The sequence below is a fragment of the Clinocottus analis genome, unplaced genomic scaffold, assembly GCF_023055335.1.
Source record: "Clinocottus analis isolate CAN_PGR_092001 unplaced genomic scaffold, fCliAna1.0.p SCAF_23, whole genome shotgun sequence".
Lineage (NCBI taxonomy): Eukaryota > Metazoa > Chordata > Actinopteri > Perciformes > Cottidae > Clinocottus > Clinocottus analis.
In genome coordinates, this window is record NW_027175965.1 from 2,694,279 (window position 1) to 2,713,774 (window position 19,496).

The 19,496-nt window shown below is 40.9% G+C and overlaps 2 protein-coding genes across 2 annotated transcripts; one reads left to right on the plus strand and one right to left on the minus strand.

The window, feature by feature from the left end:
• Positions 1–1,928: 1,928 nt before the first annotated feature.
• LOC137793553 (interferon-induced protein with tetratricopeptide repeats 1-like) lies at positions 1,929–6,651 on the minus strand. The gene is made up of 2 exons (XM_068589787.1): positions 6,641–6,651; positions 1,929–3,777 (listed from the first exon to the last, which is right to left on the minus strand). The coding sequence occupies exons 1-2, from the start codon at positions 6,649–6,651 to the stop codon at positions 2,484–2,486; spliced, it is 1,305 nt and encodes a 434-aa protein (XP_068445888.1). The 3' UTR covers positions 1,929–2,483.
• pomgnt1 (protein O-linked mannose N-acetylglucosaminyltransferase 1 (beta 1,2-)) lies at positions 4,951–17,995 on the plus strand. The gene is made up of 22 exons (XM_068589785.1): positions 4,951–5,087; positions 5,310–5,558; positions 6,599–6,701; positions 7,043–7,158; positions 7,245–7,310; positions 7,568–7,681; positions 7,798–7,915; positions 8,234–8,332; positions 8,548–8,675; positions 9,373–9,443; positions 9,865–9,940; positions 10,596–10,679; positions 10,881–10,922; positions 11,159–11,217; positions 12,616–12,688; positions 13,194–13,322; positions 13,860–13,985; positions 14,175–14,239; positions 14,355–14,399; positions 14,524–14,659; positions 14,962–15,071; positions 16,195–17,995. The coding sequence occupies exons 2-22, from the start codon at positions 5,439–5,441 to the stop codon at positions 16,274–16,276; spliced, it is 1,962 nt and encodes a 653-aa protein (XP_068445886.1). The 5' UTR covers positions 4,951–5,087; positions 5,310–5,438; the 3' UTR covers positions 16,277–17,995.
• Positions 17,996–19,496: the final 1,501 nt, after the last annotated feature.

The window sequence follows — 19,496 nt, forward strand, 5'->3', positions numbered from 1 at the left end:
ATTTTAAAATCATTTTAATTATTTTAAATACTATCTGTATTCTCCGGCTTCCTCCCACAGTCTGAAGACATGCAGGTTAGGTCAATTAGACTCTAAATAGCCCGTAGGTGTGAATGTGAGCGTGAATGGTTGTCTGTCTATATGTCTGCCCTGTGGTGAACTAGCGACTTGTCCAGGGTGAACCCTGCCTTCCCCCTTGATAGCTGAGATCGGCTCCAGCGCCCTGCGACCCTAATGAGGATAAGCGTGTTGGATAATGGATGGATGGATGTATTATAAGAGGATACTGTACAACCTTTTGTACCTTGTTGCTATCACTTGTTGCAAATAAGACTATTGTTGACTGGCAACTCTTTTTTTTCACCCGGGCAGCTGGTGTCCTATCAAGGGTACACAAAAGTAATAAGGTCAGACATAGAGTCCACTTGAAGTGTGAAACAATTTCATAAAAAAAGTATTATTATTAATTAGGTTTGTCTAAAATGAAGGATTATGTTTAATATAAATAGATGTGACAGCATTCAATCCCATTGAAATACACAGAGATTCAGAAAATAGTGAACCACATCACTTCAGTTCTGAGGTCTTTGCACTGGCTTCCTGTCAAAAAAATAATTTACTTTAAAATCCTGCTGCTGGTTTATAAATCCCGGAATGGTGTATGGCCTAAATACATGTATGATCTGCTGCTACCTTATGAACCATCTGACCCTTCAGGTCGTCTGGTTCTGGTCTACCTTCTGCTTCAAGAGTCAGAACTAAACATGGTGAAGTGGCGTTCAGCTTCTCTGCTCCACATATCTGGAACAAGGTCCCTAAAAGCTGCAGGTCTGCTGAGATCCTCAGCTCCTTTAAATCGAGATTGAAGACTTTTCTGTTTGCTTTTGCCTTTAATTGAACCAGATTCAAGGATGTTAATACATTTTTGCATTTCACTACTGTATTTGATTTCTTAAACTGCACTGCGACTTTTATTGTGTTTTTAGCTTTGTACAGTTTTTAATGGTTTAATGAATGTTCCTAATTGTTTTTAAATCTCTAGCATTATGTTTTGATGCTTTTAGTGGTTTTATGTGAAGCACTTTGAATTGCCTTGATGTTGATCTGTGCTGTATAAATACACTTGCCTTGGCTTACAAGTTAAAACAGGATGTGTCATACCAAAGGTATATAAACAACATTCTGGACTTTGTGCCAGCAAAGCTGAGCACAACTGTGTGTTGAAATAACAAAAGATGATCCAACAAGTTCAGTACACCCATTATTAATATGAGTTCAACCTGTTCTGCTTGAAATAATAATTCCATAAGAAAACGGGTGCATTACATACACCACCGAATGACGGTGTGAGTTGCTGACATTAGGACCATTATTATGTTTTGATCAGGACCTGTGAAATTGACAGTTCGACATTTTGCGTAAATTGTGGGCGGACAGAACGACTATTGTCATCATTGTACAGTCTGCAATTTGTGATGTAAATAGGCTGTCAGTGAGTCTGTGGTCAAAGCAGGAAAACAGGAAGGGAATTAATTCTGGTTCCTTTCTGAGAGGCACAGAGAGGCCGTTGTTCTGACCAGACACAATGACAAACCTTCTTTTTTTGTCAACATTTTCGATATAGATTTCGATTTTTTCAAACAAAGTTTTTGCACACCATTAAATCTTGCATCTGCAAAGGTCAAAAAAAAAGAAAAACCTTCATAGTCACTTTATGTGGTTAATCATTTAATTTACTACCAGGTATGGGCAGTATGAGTATTTTTAATTAATTGCAATTGATTAGAGTGTCTCTGTGTTATGTATTAAGTAGATTGTAGGGGTTTTAAAACACGTTATTATCAACACATTGTACACACACATTTATGCAAAACTTTGAGGAACATGAAAAAAGCCACAGTAAAAAGAGCGACCAGGAACTCGTGAATATTAATAAGGGCTCGCATGAGAGTTTTGTTGAGAAGTGAAAGCCAAACAATCCTTCTGGTTTCAGATATGACCTGATTAAACTGCACTGAACGGGCAGAGTGATTGGGGAATACAACATATTCTTATTGTCACTTGATACTGTGATTCATATATTACTCTAAAAGGGATCATAATTTACTCATTGAACATGCTGTATTGGAAAAGACTTAAAACAAGCAATTGACACCATCAACTCATGTTGTCAATGTTTACAGAGGTGATACATCAAGTGAGAAGTAGGATCATTTTCTCACAGACTTCCCTGCAATCTGACTTATTTCTGAAACCAAAGGAAGTGTTTCCTTCTGGTGGTCTTTTGAAAGAATGCAGGTTTAAGGCCCTTGCATATTGGCTTTACTTTTCGGGAATCAGAACAACTGGCTTTTATTATTATAAATATAATAATGTAACAAATGAATATGATAACAATGTTTGGTTGGTAATGTATGATTAATTACTCTGGACTTAGTTACGAACAGTCACAACAGTACATTACCACATGTTCCACTATGTTTTCAGTTTTTTTTCAGATTATTCAGAAACTCATCAATTTTTTGGCACATTCGGTTTCTGTTTCTTTCTCTAATCCTCTCCAGAGTGTTAATGCTCTTCTTACGATAGGAAGATTGCTGCCGTATTGCTACCGCTCTCATGTGGTATTCTATCGACTTGTAGGTCTCCTGTCGATGAAAATGTAAATATTTTGCATAGTAGTGGTAAAGCATCTGTGCGCATTCGGGATCCAGATCCCTTTTCAGCAGTTCCTCGTATATCTGGTCAGCTTCATCTTGGTTATTGCAGTCTGCGTAGATGTTGGCAAGATATATTTCTAATGGAAGGGAAGAAAGAGGGTACAGAGTAATCACTTCCCTCTGGAGACTGATTGCTCTGTCGATCATGCTGTGCTGCAGGGGATTGTCCTTCCTCTGGGAGATCCTCCTGTAGCAGAGTGCAGCACAGCTCTTTAGATAACGCTTATCTGGATTTCTTTCCAGAGCCTCCTCTGCCAAATCAATGGCCTCATCCAGCGATACATAGATTCTGTACAGACGTAGTAATGGTACAATACCGCTGTAGCTGCTGACAGGCTTTCTTAAAACCCTTCTGGCCAACTCACGCACTTCACTTTCAACGTTCCTTCCTTTCTTAGCACAGGCCTCAAGGTAAAGAGCAGCGAGATACAAGTTCTCCGGATCATGTTCCTTGGCGATGTTCATTTTCTCCAAGATCTCAGCCGGCACCCCTGTGTCACTGTGCCTAAAGGCACTCTCTAACACTATGACGTGACTGGTGTGCCACTCCACCATGTCCGGCTGCATCCTGATGGCTCTCTGGAAGTAATCTGCCACCAGCTCTTTGTCTGCACTGAACTTCATCAGGGTCCAGGCTTTCTCAGCGTAGGTCTCTGCATGGAGCTCGCCCTGGGATGGAGATGGGTACTCATTTATCAGGGCGTCGATTTTTAACAGGTAAGCCTGACACTCTGCTCGTTCTTTCCTCTGGTAGTGCAGCCAAGCCAGGTTCCCATAGTTCACCATTAACCAGGGGCCCTCATCTGAGACGGTGTTTCTCATCTGGCGGAAGGCCTCTGCAGCCCTACTAAGGAAACGACAGGCATCTTTGCTTAACCCCAGCTGGAAGTAGATATACCCCTGCAGGTTGTAAATGTGACCCAGCCAGCTGTATCCCTCCTCTGTGCCGATGTCCTCCAGCTGGTCTCTGAGGCAGTTAAGTCTAGTCCTGCTGGCATGCAGATCCCAGGTGAAGTGGCACTGCAGGGCCTCCAGTTTGGACTCCAGCGTTGTTTGACTCTGAGCAGCACTGATGGGGAATAAAAATGACAAATGTCAAAACATTCATGCAGTAAAGTAAGATGATGTTCTCTGTGGTGTACTGTGTTTGTGGTCACAGTGATAATCATCATGTTGAGGACGGAAAGAACAGTGAATAGACAGAAAGGAACAAATGATTGAAGTAAAACAAAACAATATCAGAAATAGAACAAGGAAAATAGGGGAAGAACTACAAAAAAAGATAATGAAGGAATGAGAAAGAATTAAATCAGGTATGGAAATGAATGAGGTAAGGATCAGGGAAGAAAGTATCAGAGGTGGGTACTGCTAGGACGAGAAAAAAGTAGGGAGAGAAGACTGAAAGATAAGGGAGTAAGGTGAGAAATGAGGACTCAAAATGCGAGAAGGAAGAATAAAACAGAAGGTGAGAAGGGACATAAGGGAAGAATTGAAACAGGAAGAAATAGGAAGGAAGAAGGGAGAATGAAAACGGAAAATAGGTCTGAAAGGGATGAACGTACGGTTAAGAGTTGAAATGCATGCAAGAAACTAAAGAAATCAAAGGAATACATGGTGTAAATAAAATAAAGGAATGAAAGAAAAGAAGAGAAAGTATGGAGGGCAAAATCAAAGAGATTACTTTAGATCCAAAATGTCATGTCATAACTGTATATTAAAAAGTTTACTGATTGACATGCAGAAGCAGAGGCTCACCTCATCATCCAGCTGTAGTTTGCGAAATGACTCTCTGGTGTCTGCTCTTTGAACTAGGCACAGTGTTGCTTTAGGTGTGGCGCCACTAAATGACCAATGTTCACCTTCTTTGGCGTTGTAAATGATGTAATGCTGAGCACTAGATTTGAACTCAGTGGACTTTTCCCATTAATATAAACTATACAGCCACGTATGTCATGCTGAACAAGCAACTCATGACTCAGCATATAGAAATATGCTGAGTCATGAGTTGGTATTAATTTCATGTATGTGATGATTAAAATACAGTTTGAGGTATTCAGATTAACTTTTCAAAAAGCAGGCGTTCGCCAGTCAAGATAATTCATGAGTCGCAAACTGGAGTTACATCTTTAAAATATTAATAATGGTGATTAATGCCATTCATTATTGTATCCTATTGAGGGCAGTAATGAGCCTGACATGGTTTATACTGCAGACAGAGTGACAACGAGAAGAAGGAGCTTGATGACGTCATTTTCGCTGCGACAAAACACCGTCCATGTAGCTTGTAGCATGTAGCACGTAGCTTGCAGCTTGTAGCAGCGACAAGCGACTTTTCTGGATCTCGCTGCTGGCTACGATATTGAAACGGTAATGCGTGGTTTGCTGACGACCTCGTGAGTAGCAACGCAAATATCTCTGCAGGGAAAGAGACGACGGAGTGCGCTAAACTGAGCTAATGCTAGAGAGCTAGAAGTACCTGCTTGATTTGCTGGTGTATAAATAGTCAGCTTGCTAGCTGTCGTTAGCTGAAGTTCGTGGTTTGCTAACTTTATTTCTGACCCGTGTCCGTGTTCTATACGTGCTTTGCAGATGACGATGTGACAACCAGCTGTGTGTCGGTGGTGTCGTGGAGCAGTGCATGCCCGTGGAGCAGCAGCAGGTGAAGGAGGCCGATGCGGAGGGTCTGAGCTCTGTTGTCGGTGACTGTCGGTGTCCGGGATGGACACCTGGACTCCCAATCCCAGAGCCAAGCCGTTCATCCCTCGGCAACAAAGAAGCTTGTACCTTACCTGGAAATACAAACTAACCAACAAGAGGACGATCCGTCGGTTCTGTCAGGTAACGTGAGGGAAACTCTGACTGCAAAGCTCTGCTGAAAAGCTAGAGTTGACGTGCGTTTCTTCAGCAGCAACACAGAAAACTCCAATTTCTAGACACAACTGCACATCCTGCGCTTTATACAAAAACCGACACTTAAGTTACTCCCTCTGAGTTTCCAAAACTGTGCTTTTTAGTAGTTCTTTCCAGTGTGGTTTTGGATTCACCTTTTGTAAAGTACTATCCGAACATTTTACATGTTATTTGTCATTATCATGTACAAAACGGCCACGGAGAAGCAGCAGATGGCAATTCTTGGATTGATCCAGTCGTGAAAACGTTATACAACTATGACATATGTATGAAATAAAGTTATATTTGTCTTGTGGTAGACCAGTGGGTAAATTAGAAACTTTACCTTTTTGTTGCTTTGTTTTTTTGAAGTAAAAGTTGCAATAAAGATTGAGGCTGCTTGTTAAGTTATTTTAACTTGATTCATTGAATACCTACACTTGTGAAATTTGATCTTTTACCATACCACACTTTCCCTTTTTAATCTTTCTGGTTTCTCTATTTCCCACCGCTAACAAGCCCGAGTTGAAATGGGAAAGAGGTTAATGCTTTGTCCTTCTCTGATGGGAGTGCATAGTGAACATTTAGAGACTGAATGCCTGTGAGCGCTTTGTGAGGCGCAGCGGCTCGCGGCAGACCCGCTGCCTGTTGAGAACAGAAACTTCATAACGTTACGTGCTTCAGTCTGTTGGCAACACTGCTGTTCGGTGAGGCTGCGTAAGCGCACGCGCACATACATTTATCACTTTTAAAGTAAAAGCAGTGCCATTGCATTTATGACGTGCGTCTTATTTATTTATTTTTGTTCTTTGATTGACCTCATGCGGGCCGGACTGGGAGAGCCCGCGGGCCGTAAGATGCTCTGGTCTAAAATGCAGTTAACGCATGATCAAATAATTGTCGTTGTTAAAGGATTGCTGTGTTAACGCATTGTTAATGCGTTAAAGTACCCAGGCCTAATTTTAAGGGTGTGTCTCTTCCTCCCGCAGGCTGGCGCTGTGCTGTTTCTGTTGATAACCGTGATAGTCAACATCAAACTCATCTTAGACACAAGAAGAGTAGCTGATGAAGATGCAGCGGCTCAAGAATATGGTGAGAAACATGTCCGATGTATACGCCAAGATTTCACAATGTTTGGGTAATGGAAATTTGTTGAAAAGTCATGGGAATCAATTGTTCAAAACTGGTATGAACCCTGTAGAAGTTCAGAGAGTCGCTTAATATGAGACTGTAAAGGTGGACCTGCTGGTTGGTTTTTTAACAAGGAATAAATCTCCACTTTTTTCTGGCTAGCCCAAGTCTGTCATTGAGACCCGAATACAGCGATGCGTTTTGTCTTGTGAATTTAATTTGACACACTATTTTTAAAAAATGTACTGCATGGCTTAACTAGTGAGAAACTGATTTTGGTTTCATGCTCTTTCTTTTTTTAGAGGAAACGATACCCAACATGGAGACCCCGCGCAAGCCGGTTAATGGACGCAAGATCCTGGACATTGAGGTGTACTCCAGCCGCTCCAAAGTCTACGTGGCAGTGGACGGCACCACTGTGAGTTATAATATAAGGACGTTTCTTCCATACAACACTATAAAACTGTCCGACTGAGCAGTCTTTATTTTGCTCTTAACCTACAGGTGTTGGAGGATGATATGCCGGAGCAGGGCAGAGGCATCCATGTTATAGTTCTCAACCAGGCAACTGTAAGAATTTTCTGTCTTTATGTTTCATGTCAACAAGCAACTTTTCAGTTTTATGGCTTTTCGTATTTTTTTTTTTTATTACAATGAATTCTTCCTCATTTCTTTCCATGTTTGTGTTGATGCTATTTCTGATTGTGGTGTGATGCCCAAGAAACATCAAGCGCTGAATTACTGAGAATTTGCTTCCTGAATGGAATTTTTTTAATGAGGTCAAATCACCAAGGTCAGATAAATCTGTCACTGTCTTTTTGTCCCAGGGTCATGTGATGGCTAAGAGGATATTCGACACCTACTCTCCCCACGAGGACGAAGCCATGATCCTCTTCCTCAACATGGTGACCCGGGGTCGAGTCCTTATCTTCACAATAAAGGTCAGTCACTGCCACTGTCTGAATTAGATATCAATTATTCATGTGATATTCATGTGATATTCATGTATCGCACAGACTTATGACACATTAAAAGATGAGCGGTGTTTGTCCTGCAGGATGAGGGCACATTCCACCTGAAGGAGGCTGCTAAGAACCTGTTGAAGACTCTCGGCAGCCTGGTGTCCCTCAACCTCAGCTGGAGGGACATGTGGACTCTGGTGGTGAAGAAAGGAGGTAGAGGAGCAAACTTTCATTTTACAAATAGACGTAAATCCTTCGACTATTTGTGGCTTTGACATCTGTCTTGCTTATTACATTCAACGATTAATCAGTTACAGATAATTTACTTGGCCAGCACTTGATTAAGGCCGTTAAAGAACATGGACATGGCAGAAAACAGTAGTGTCCTCACACTATTGTCTATTTTTTCTTTTCACATGTAGTCGACAAGCTGAGAAAATAAAAGCTCAGTGAAGCGAGGATTAAGTTGGAGTTTATAATAAGTTTAATGAAGCTTGCTTCATGAGGCTACCTGTGTGTTTGGTGTTACAGGTCAGGTGTATGGAGAAAAGCACTCGAAGTCTCCAGCTCTGTCCACTTGGGGAGACCCGGTGCTGCTGAAGACCGAGGTGCAGCTAACTGCCTCTGAAGGTAAGATATAGTTCTAGCGTGCTTAAAAAAAGCGTGAAATCTGCCTGGTCTGCTCATATTGCAATGCACCTTGAAGGGCCACAACCTAAACAAACCAATAGCACCAGTCTGTATAAAGGCCACACACTCTCAATGTCTTCAATCTAAAGCTGCACACGCCTGCTAGCACTTGATAGAGAGGTCTAACAAACTGAATGGGATCCTCCGTCCTGCAGAGGCAGAGTGCCACTGGGCAGACAACGAGCTCAACAAGAGGAGGAAGCTCTTCTGCGGCAAAGTGGAAGGGTACGGCAGCATCTGCAGCTGCAAAGACCCAGCGCCCATCGAGTTCAACCCTGACCCTGTAAGACACACAGCAGGCCTCTTTGCTTACACGGCAGATGTTTGTTTCATTGAGACATTTTTGAGACTTTATACATTTTCTAACACAAGATGCTGTTTGATAAGGACCTCTTTGATTCAAAGATTTAAGAATGAAGGGATTTCCTTCTGACCAGCATGAACAGGATGAATGATTACAGCAGGTACAACCGGTTTCACCGCTCAATAGACAGACCGACTTATATAAACGTAGACTAAATTTATATTTTTACATTATTAGGCTTTAGAGGTACTTATTTTGTTTTTGTTTGGAAGTCGGGTTTCCTTTTTTCCTGCTCAACTGAAATAACAAGCTGCCGGCATTATCTTCATATGTAGCTTACTGACATGAGTCATGTCGATCCTCTTATCTAAGTCTCCGCCAGAGAGTGAATGAGCATATTCCTTGGAAGTACATTCCTCTGAATTGCCGGAAAATGCTTTTGACTAAATATCAACTGATGTCTATAGAGCTACGAAGAGCAATACTTTGAGCTGATGGCGCCAATGCGTGTATATGTCTTTATCACTGTGAAGGACTCTGGACTACATCTTTATCTTCCCACAGAGGTTATTGGTTCGAATGTGGCTCATTCATGTGCACAGAACAGAAAATGTTACTCTACATTTTACTGTCAAAACAAAACCCAGCTGAGGGACTCACTTTATTATGTCTTCAGCTTCCCAACAATAACGTCTTGAATGTCCCAGTGGCCGTCATAGCAGGGAACAGACCCAACTATCTCTACAGGTAAGATCTGAAATGGTTCTTCACAATAACAAAACTACAACTTTTGATATAATACCACCACAAATTACTAAAACATCAGGAAATAATACTGGATTATTAGAAGACAAAATATGAATTTTATTATTATCCTTATAATAATGTATTTAAACATCCTTCCCACCGTGTACCCAGATTACTTATTTGTGTGGGTTTTTAAAATAACATTTTTAGTTTAGAGAATCACTTGCATGAGAGTCACAAACTAAATGTGTGAATCCTTCAGTGTGCTTTCATTAATATTGATACCGATCTCACGCCACATGTAGCTGTCCGACCTGTTGTTTTATCGGAACAAATCACATCGTCTTTATTAAAAATAAATTGCTCTCATTCATCTCTTTGGCCTGAAACCAAATTGCGGCCGCTTGTCGTCTGTTTTCAGGATGCTGAGGTCTCTTCTTTCAGCTCACGGCGTCAACCCGCAGATGATCACAGTTTTTATCGATGGATATTATGAGGTACCAGGTTTTTCTTTTCTCAATCTTTTTTTGTTTTATTTTTCTCACATCATAACCATCATGCTGCCGGCATTATAGGTGTAAATCTACAGGTTCACCTGTAAATAATAGCATTTTTTACAATATCTTGAGTTTTAGTACTGGTACAAAAATTGTGCGTTATTCATCCCTTTTTTTAAAAATGATAATCACTAACATTAGCACTTGAACAGTGTTCCAAATTAGTTGTCACAGAGTTTGAAAAGGAACTGCATAAGTAATGGTTGTAAAATAATAAGTAACCACCGTAACATTTTCTCAGGCCTCCATGCTGCTCCAACCCTGTTTTCCAAAACAGTTCCGAAAGTGACACTCAGGGAAAAAATAAACGGAAAGCCATACTTACTACTGGCATTAGGAACAGTGTATATTATCTATACAGTGTATAGCCTCTATTTTTAGCTGGTTTTCCCTCAGTTTTTAAAAACTGCCTTTGTGTGTTAATTTAGGTTGAAAGGGTTATTCAATCAATACAGAAAAATAGACAATACATTTGAAATGAAGAGGAACTTCATGTTTATTTTTCTTATCTGTTATATGTAGCGTCATGCACCCCTGTGTAGCTTGCTAAACCGCTTAACCACTCGTACACCTTTTGTGTTTGTTTTCGACAAAGGAGCCAATGGATGTCGTAGAGCTGTTTGGACTGAAGGGAGTTCAGCACACACCCATCAGCATAAAGAATGCCAGAGTGTCTCAGGTAAATAACAGTCAGCTCCCCTTTCAAGAGTTACACACAATACATATTTCCAATGGGGAAAAAACCCTTAAGTTGACTAATTACTAATTAACTTAATCTGGTTTTCACGTTTCCACTGTGTACATCACACAGAAATAACGGAAGGCGTCCAGACGTTTTGCTTTTATACATTTTGGTTCTTTTCTCTGCTCTGTGTCGCAGCACTACAAGGCGAGTCTGACTGCAACCTTCAACCTTCACCCAGTGAGTGCTGTGGTTTCTTTCTGTCAGGACAAGCAACAAAAGTTACTCTTTCATGTACTTGATGAATTAGCAGTGAAATGTGTTGTGTGAATTAAAAACAGCTTTCTTTATTGTACTAATGTTCAGTTTATTCCATTTAATATAACTTTCATGCACCACTGGTGAGTTCCATTGAACACTTTTTAGACGTCTCACAACAGCACTGACCCACCATGTGTTATTATTATTTTCTTTAGGAAGCTAACTTTGCCATCGTTTTGGAAGAAGACTTGGATGTCTCCATCGACTTCTTTGGGTATGCACCAAAAACTACTAAATGTAACTGAATAATTATTATACATGAAATTAGAGCAGACACAATGAGTCAACTTATTTATGAGGAGATACGTAAAAATGTTTTGGGCGTTTCTTAGTGTGTCATGTGTGAAGATGTAATGCTTTTGTTCTATTTTTTCATACTTGACAGTAAATTGAATGTCAAAGTTTTAGACTGATGCTTAGACACCCAAAGAGCTGGTTTAACCAGCTATGCGGAAAGAAATCAGCAGATTAATTGATAAAAATCATTTTTGTGTAAGACTTATCTTCATATTACACTGCAAAGGTTTATGTCACTTTATATGAACCCTTTATTTAACATTAGAGTCTTCATGCCATATTTTCTCTGTACTAGTGACACAAATACAACCTGAAATAAATGACAAGCAGTGAACATTCTCAGCTGCCAGAATCACCACTAGACGGCAGCAGATCCTCAGTGATGAAGCTGTCAGAAACCCCAGTCTTCCTTTGTTGGACAGGCTCGGCTTTGAACTGTGCGTTTTGCGGCTGTAAAAGTTCCAGCTCGCCTTCTGGGCTGACCGGCTTGTTTGAAGTGCCGACTTCAAACGGATCAGAAGCACTCAGCTTTTAGTGCCAGGTTCTTCTCCAAAACGAGCTGTGGGCTCTCAGTTGGAGAGGAATGAAAAACCTAAACAAGACCTCCTGTCAACAAAGACAAGCCTGTTAATATGTTATGTTTACTGCTCACCACTTCTGGGATGATACAGATTCCTCATAGACCTAAATTATGATACAAAATTGTCTGTTGATTCATAATTAAAACATTAATTTTGTCAAAATTTGTAGATTACTTGAGTCAATCTAATGCTTACCCTCCATACGAAAAATAAAAACATACTGACTTCATACTGACCTGCTGCTGGCCTGATGTATAGCCTGCACAAATGAAACCGGCTCATGGTCCCACACATTTTATGTCTCCTATAATGCTTTATTGTTGTGATAGTTTAGGCTGCCAGTCAGATCTCATCACCCGACATCAGTGTTGGACCTCACTAAGCAAATCCCTGTAGAAGGTTCGGCGCCTGGTGGAAAGACTTGAACCAAAAGCGTGGAGGCTGTTGAAGCTGCACGTTAACGCTTGTGTTCAGTCCACCTTTTTGGGCCCTATAGTTTAGGAATGTATGTAGGATCTTAAGTTTGCCCATCACAACGAATGCTTTTTAAAATTATTTTTCATTTTGTCTTTAAAATGTCTTTAATAATGTATGACGTTGTCCATTGAGTTTACAATCACTGTCAGTTTAATGTTGCCCAACAAGACAGTTTTTTTGAAATTTTGGATTATGTTTTTATGATCAAATCCTGATCAGTTGTCTGTACTAGTGTTGCTTTTCTGTATCTCCTTCAGTTTTCTGAGTCAGACCCTCCACCTGTTGGACGAGGACGACAGCCTGTACTGTATTTCAGCCTGGAACGACCAGGTGAGTGCCGACTGCTTCACCTGCTCAAACTGTCCCTTCCATCACCCCAAAGCCTCCGACCTCCAGCTCTTTTCTGCGACTTATCTATTTAAAGTCTGTAAGGGATCATTTTTTTCTTCGCCTGTCAGCTGTTTACATGATGTTGTTACTCCTCTTTTCATCCCATATTCCCTCATACTCATGTAGCCTAGTCCAGAAGACAACAAGCATGACGACGACATGAAATGTACAGAATACTGTAAATTGTTGCGTAACTGATGTCTGAATGATTGAACATGTGAAAATCCCTGGAGGTTTAAGGATTGTTTGTCAGGACCTCAACAATAGAGCATGTGATGAGGTGACATCAGTTATCTTTTAACCTGAGGCTGTAACTTACAGTGTGGGGGTGGGGAGGACCACATTGTTTATCTAAAACATCTGAATAAGTCTCACAATTAGCCCTCAGAAAGGTTCCCTACGTCACTGACTGCTACCGCTGCTGCTGTTTGTTATTGTTGCGCAGGGCTATGAGCACACAGCAGAGGACCCGGCCCTGCTGTACAGAGTGGAGAGTATGCCCGGTCTGGGCTGGGTGCTGAAGAAGAGCCTCTACAAGGACGAACTGGAGCCAAAGTGGCCGACACCCGAGAAGGTGCAGCGTTCAAGAATCTTATCTGATGCTTTGGGGGATTTTCTGACACCTGTTACGAGTTATGCATATTCTACACCCGAGCTGACCAATTGCATTTTAAACTGCTTCAGATGGAGTTCTAAAAACTCCCATTAGTTTCACTTAATTTCTTTTATAAACTACTTGGTCAGCTTTTATTTTTATTTTTTGTATTCCTGTATTAACATTTTCAGATAAAGTTAGTGAATAGAGCCGGATATTTGTTGCAGGAGTTGGCGAAGACTAAACAAGAGCTTAAAGGAGAGTGAATATGTCACCCTCATCAGGTCAAAACTCATTTTTAGATTATATCTGAAGCAAGTTTTTAACATGTGCAAGTTGATTTATATATATTGAACTAAAACTAATGGCTTATAATGCTTAGTAAATGTGTCAAATTTGCATTAAGTATAAGGAGTTCGAACACACGGACCTACATGCGTGGTCCTTTTTTAAATGTGTGTGAAAAATGTGTCGCAGATCTTCTATAGTGTGTGTCTGTGTCTGTGTGTCCTGTAGCTGTGGGACTGGGACATGTGGATGCGAATGCCAGAGCAGAGGAAAGGCCGAGAGTGCATCATCCCCGACGTGTCCCGCTCGTACCATTTTGGCATCATCGGCCTCAACATGAACGGCTATTTTCATGTAAGATCTGATGAAGCTTTTTAAGGTCTTAATATGGCTCCGTCTTACAAGCTAACACTGTAACTCGAGTCGACACAATTCAGCATCAACATCTCCATCTTTAGCGGCCCTGCAGCACTCAATGTGTTGGGATGTGTTTTTGTGATGTATAGCTATTGTGTCTCACTGAACTGTTTTCTCTCTCCACAGGAGGTATATTTTAAAAAACACCGGTTTAACACCGTTCCCAATGTGCAGCTGAGGAATGTTGACGGGTGAGTTCACTTTAATATCTAATTGACTCATTTCTTGTCACTCATCTGCTGCTTATCATTTTTGTGGGAAATAATTAAGCAACGCAGTCACCGTCTTGGCTTTTTTTGTTCACAGTTTAAAGCAAGATGCTTACGAGGTGGAGATCCAGAACCTGTTGAAGTAAGTGAGGGGGGAAAAAAGACACACTGATTTCAAAGATGATTTTGATTACATTAGGACGTTATATTTCTGTTACACAATGTATGATTTGTGTGTGTTTGTGTGTGTGTGTGTGTGATCCCAGGGAGGCGGAGGTACTGGACCACACCAAGGACCCGTGTGAGGACTCATTCCTGCCAGACTCCGAGGGGAAGACCTACATCATGTTCATTAGGATGGAAACTGAGACGGACACATCCACCTGGACGGAGCTTGCCAAGGTGAGTCAGAACGGGAAAGCCGGTGTGTTTTAGTTCTGAGAATCTACTTACTGTTGATGGATAATCCTTCACTGTCGACATGCTTTTGGCTTTATACTTAATCATAGTGATGTTGTTACCGTGAGTTATTGGTCCATTCTGCACTAAATCTGAATCTTGGTCATATTGTCACGGTTGAGGAGTGTTTTCACTTCAATTCTTTTGGCCTTTTTTTGGGTGTGTGTTTTATGCTTTTGGTTTAAGAGCTGAAGCTCGCCTTAAAAGAGGATAATGCTTCTTGTCTTTCTCTGTCCTCTGATCAGTGCCTCCATGTTTGGGACCTGGATGTCCGGGGGTATCACCGAGGCCTGTGGCGGCTCTTCAGAAAAAAGAACCACGTCCTGGTTGTGGCCGTCCCAATCTCCCCATACTCGTGAGTGAAGCTCATATTGCACTTTGTGCGCTCGCATGGATACTGCGGTCTGTGTGATGTAAATTGGGTAACTTGTCCAAGTTGGTGTGCAGCCCAAAATATTTACACACAGACAGCGCTTAAATGAACACACACACACACACACACACACACACACACACACAGCTACGCAGAAACAAAATAGCTTGTTAACAAAACGTTGTACATGTCTGCTGTTAGCGGTCCACTTTGAAGTATATCAAAGCTATTACACACAGGTGTTATAGCTTAGTGGCCACCGAAGAGAATGTTAAGATTTAGGGTTCGGTAATATGATAACATGTAGCTAAGTTGTCTGTGATGAGGTTCGGCCTGTAGCAGTGAGGCTATCATTAGCACCACAGACTGAGCTGCAGTATTGAGTGTTGTGGCCTCTGGTCTCCTAAGGTGCTTTGATTTCAGGAGGGGGGCCAAGCTAACACCCTGCTTATATAATCTGTGTCAACAAAGCGGCCCTGAAGCTATTATGTTTTTTCATAAATCAGGGTAATGAATACTTTAAAAACAGCGAGTCTTAGTTTCATGTTGTGCCAAGGCTTCTACAGTCGTAACAGAGCCAAATGGATTAAATGATCTGTATCTGCTCACGCAGACATTTGGGAAGAGGAGGACTGAAAAATGCATCTGAAACGGAGACGGCTTGTGAGATTGATAAATCTGGATTTAACGGGAACGGACGTCCAATCCTCTGATCTCCCATTTTCAGCTTTGCTCTTATTCTTCTACGACTGTAATGAAAAACATAAGCTACTATACAAAAACGGTAAAACACCCGAAGTCCTCATGTCGTCCTTTTCCACACAACACATTCTCATTTCGTGGGAGACGAATCCCTGTCAACTCAACATAGTCAGCAATTCTTAGATTTTAGACCGTCTGCAGCGTGAAGCTGCAGGAGTTATTTACTGCATCTGTTGAGCCGTTGCGTTTCCCTCTTCTATAATCAAATGTAAGGTTTGTTTATTGGTTGTAAAGCAGCAACATACATTCAAGATGGAGGAAATATGTCACCATCGTTCCCGTTTCAAATCTCTCGCCATTGCCTCTGTCTTCCTGTCCGTCCATCTCTTTGTCTCATGACCAGTGTGAAGAAACCAGCCGGTGTCACTCCCATTCACTTGGAGCCTCCGCCCAAAGAAGAGGGAGCACCGGTGGAGCAGATATAGACCTGATGTTACACTCTTCAACCAGCCCGGGCCTTAACTTTCTCCTCCTCTCTCCACCTAACAACCACTGGTAATCCAGTCTGGCCTCCATAACCACCGAACCTTGTTTGACTTTTCCTAGAAGTGAACTCGTGTGTGAGGGGATACCTGGGAAATGGAGTCCTTTTTTAATTTGGTCCCTTTCTTATTTCCAAACAAAAGGGTGATTAACACCACAAAATGCACTACTTCATCCGTCCAACAGCTTGACGAGGAGCGATGCTGCTCAAACCAGTTTTGGTTAAAGTGACTGAACTGAAACGGTACACGTTCTGTTTCCGTGACGACTGTGGTCCGTAAATCTCATTCAACCTGTGATTTTTAAACGAGAACTGTACAAATGACACAAACACAAATTCTCCTCAGTTTGATGTGTTTTTAACTACTGAGTGCGTTTGTTTTGTGGATATATTTTAACTTATCTCTATTTATTTTACATCTATCTATCGAAAATGAGTTTAAATGGTTTTATGGCTTTTTCTTTTTTTCAAGATCAAATTTGATTGAGATCAGTGCATTTTTAAGAGCCTAACGTTTACAGATAATGAAATAATAATGTACATACATGCCTATATATTTTTTGATGAAAAATGTAAAGGGTCAGCATATTTTATTAGTTAGATATTTACTTTGAGTTGAAGAGTTGATAACAGCCCTGTGGGTTTTTACTATTATTGACTGCTTGGGTCAGTTGCCTCGGATCAGGTTGCATGAGGGAAACGCAATAGTGACTGAAAGAGACAGAAATCAGAAGATATTTACAGATTTAGCTAAATACTCTCCCATTAGAAACTATGTAATGCATTATGTTTACTCAATTGTACCACACTTTTTTCTAATTAGACATTCTGTATCTTCGATCGACTCAGTCAATATTTTGAATACATATAGATGCTCTTTGACATTTTTCCAGCGTGCATTTTGGCCTAAGCCACTTCAATTATTAGGCTAATTATCCCGATAATTATGAGATACCAAGTCATATTTGCAATATCTCGTGTTTTTCTTCACGGTATGCAATATGTTCTGTACAACTTAGATCAAGCAACAACTTAAGTCATACTTTACCTTTACTCCTTATCAAAAAGGAACTGACTGTCAGAAACACTAATAAAATCATAACACTAAGCAGTTTATTAACGCTTAATAAACAGTTCAAAACACTAGAATATAGCGAGAAACTCAAATTACATTTTTTACCGACTAAATGAGTGAGTGTGTGTGGATTACGTTTCAAAGCATCGATCAGTATTTGCAGAGAAGTTTGATTTTAATGTGAGTAATTGCTGTACTGAGGAAACGCATTTACTATCTGATAACCACTTATTCATCAGTATTACAGCCCACGTCATGACTGAATTAATGTCCCTTTGTGGCCTTGAAATTTCACTTGGGGTTTTAAGAAATTTAAGAAGTAAAATATGCCTTTTTGAAGCTGCTTTTTCATTTAGTCTTCTGATTAAACCGTATTATTTTGGTAGTATGTGTGCATTTCTTTTGTCAAACTAAATCATTGTCTCCTCAGCAATACGGTTGATTTTTGTGTGATGCTGTGAGATAAATTGGGAAATAGTGGAGTGTGTGTGTGTGCTGATGATCCATGGACGTACTGTACGTTTCCGGTGCAGTTTGACACAAGTTCTTTTGTCATGGAGATGAATAAAGATGTTTTTTACTGAGGTTTCATAGTGGTGCTACTTTTTTTTTGTCATACCCAACTGTATGTTTAAATAATTCATACAGAAGGTATTATTATTTGTGCATATTATTCATGGAATAAACTTGGTGCTATTGTTATTCTTGGCTCGGATTTTTGTACTTGTGTGGCCTCTTGCTGCCTGCAGATTTCCCTAGAGAGCTCCAGGCAGAGCAACGGTGAGAGGAAACGCGTGTGGCAAGGGAAATGTATGCAAATCCTTTGGGCTGAGTGGATTTCTGCAGCCATTGCGGTCTACCAAGGACAAATGTGGCTTCCTGCCCTTCGAGCGCTGATGTTCATAACCTGTGATGTGATAAAACTGGACAAATTGGACTCGGAGCAGGGGCCGCTGTGTCAAAGTTCGATGATTGGAATAAACTTTTGCTTGTATTCAATCTTGAATCATTTAAAACCGGATATTTTAGTCTTACTTTTTTTTTTTTTCCACCTTCAAAGCAGCCTTTCTTTTGCGTGCATGTCAATGCCGTGAAATACATTTTGAAACTTCACTAAGTAATCTACCACGGCCAGCAGCATGTCAGCTTTTCCTGCTGTCAAATGTATGATATTGTTTGGTAATGCACTGCTATGTAAAAACTAAAATAGTATATTCTCTTCCCCTTCCCCTAGCTTGACACAAACCAGGGACTAAAAGTCATCTTGATGTATGCTGCTGCATTTATAAATGTTTTTGCAGTGCTAAGTCGTCTAAGTCTTTCAAGTCTCATCAGGTCAAGCGCTATAAGTATGCAAAATCATGGTGAGCGGCAGCGCGCGGGCAGGTGTGGGGATACTCTCGAGCCCCCGGCTAAGCTCCGCTGTGATGGGAGTCTTCCCTGGGGAGTAAGTGCATCGCCTCTATGCGGTCGCTGAGAGGAATTCTCTGACTGCCGCTTGTGCTTTTATCCCCAACGGCAGTTCGGTCTACCTAGTCTTCTTCCAATTCTTTGGCTGGTGTCTATAGCCACCATGCAAAGTGTCCAAAGAGTTTTTACCCATCGTGGCTAAGAGTTAGTCTTTCCTTCTTACCCGTACTTTCGTGATCAACACCTTCAACAATCGTGTACATTCCTCTTCTTGGTCATCCTTAAACTGATCTTTTCCGAAGCCTTAAACTTCCTCGCTGCTACAACGTTTAGCTGTCAAAGCTAGCATGGAGCCCACACTGTCACTAACTGCACTCCCCGAATAAATATGGGCTTAATTTTGGAAAAATGCAAAAGTAGTTTTTGGAGAAGAGTCTAATGATGTGCTAATGTACTCTCCCACACATTTTTTACATAGAAACGTAATGTTTAGAAAGGATGGAGCAGAGTTGTATAGGTCATATGCTTTCATGCTCCATCTTTAATCCTTAATGTTTTTCAGTACATGTCATTTGTCAGGCTGAACACTCATGCGCCATCTTCTTTGTTTACCTTCTTGTCTCCATGCTTTCACTGGTTACCTCGTGTTTAACGGCACGTATTGTGGAGAATTCCC

Coding starts and splice junctions, on each gene's coding strand:
- pomgnt1 (XM_068589785.1), top strand. CDS start 5,439: ATGGACACCTGGACTCCCAATCCCAGAGCCAAGCCGTTCATCCCTCGG. Junction 9,941..10,595: donor TTATCGATGGATATTATGAG/GTACCAGGTTTT, acceptor TTTTCGACAAAG/GAGCCAATGGATGTCGTAGA. Junction 10,923..11,158: donor CAACCTTCAACCTTCACCCA/GTGAGTGCTGTG, acceptor TATTTTCTTTAG/GAAGCTAACTTTGCCATCGT.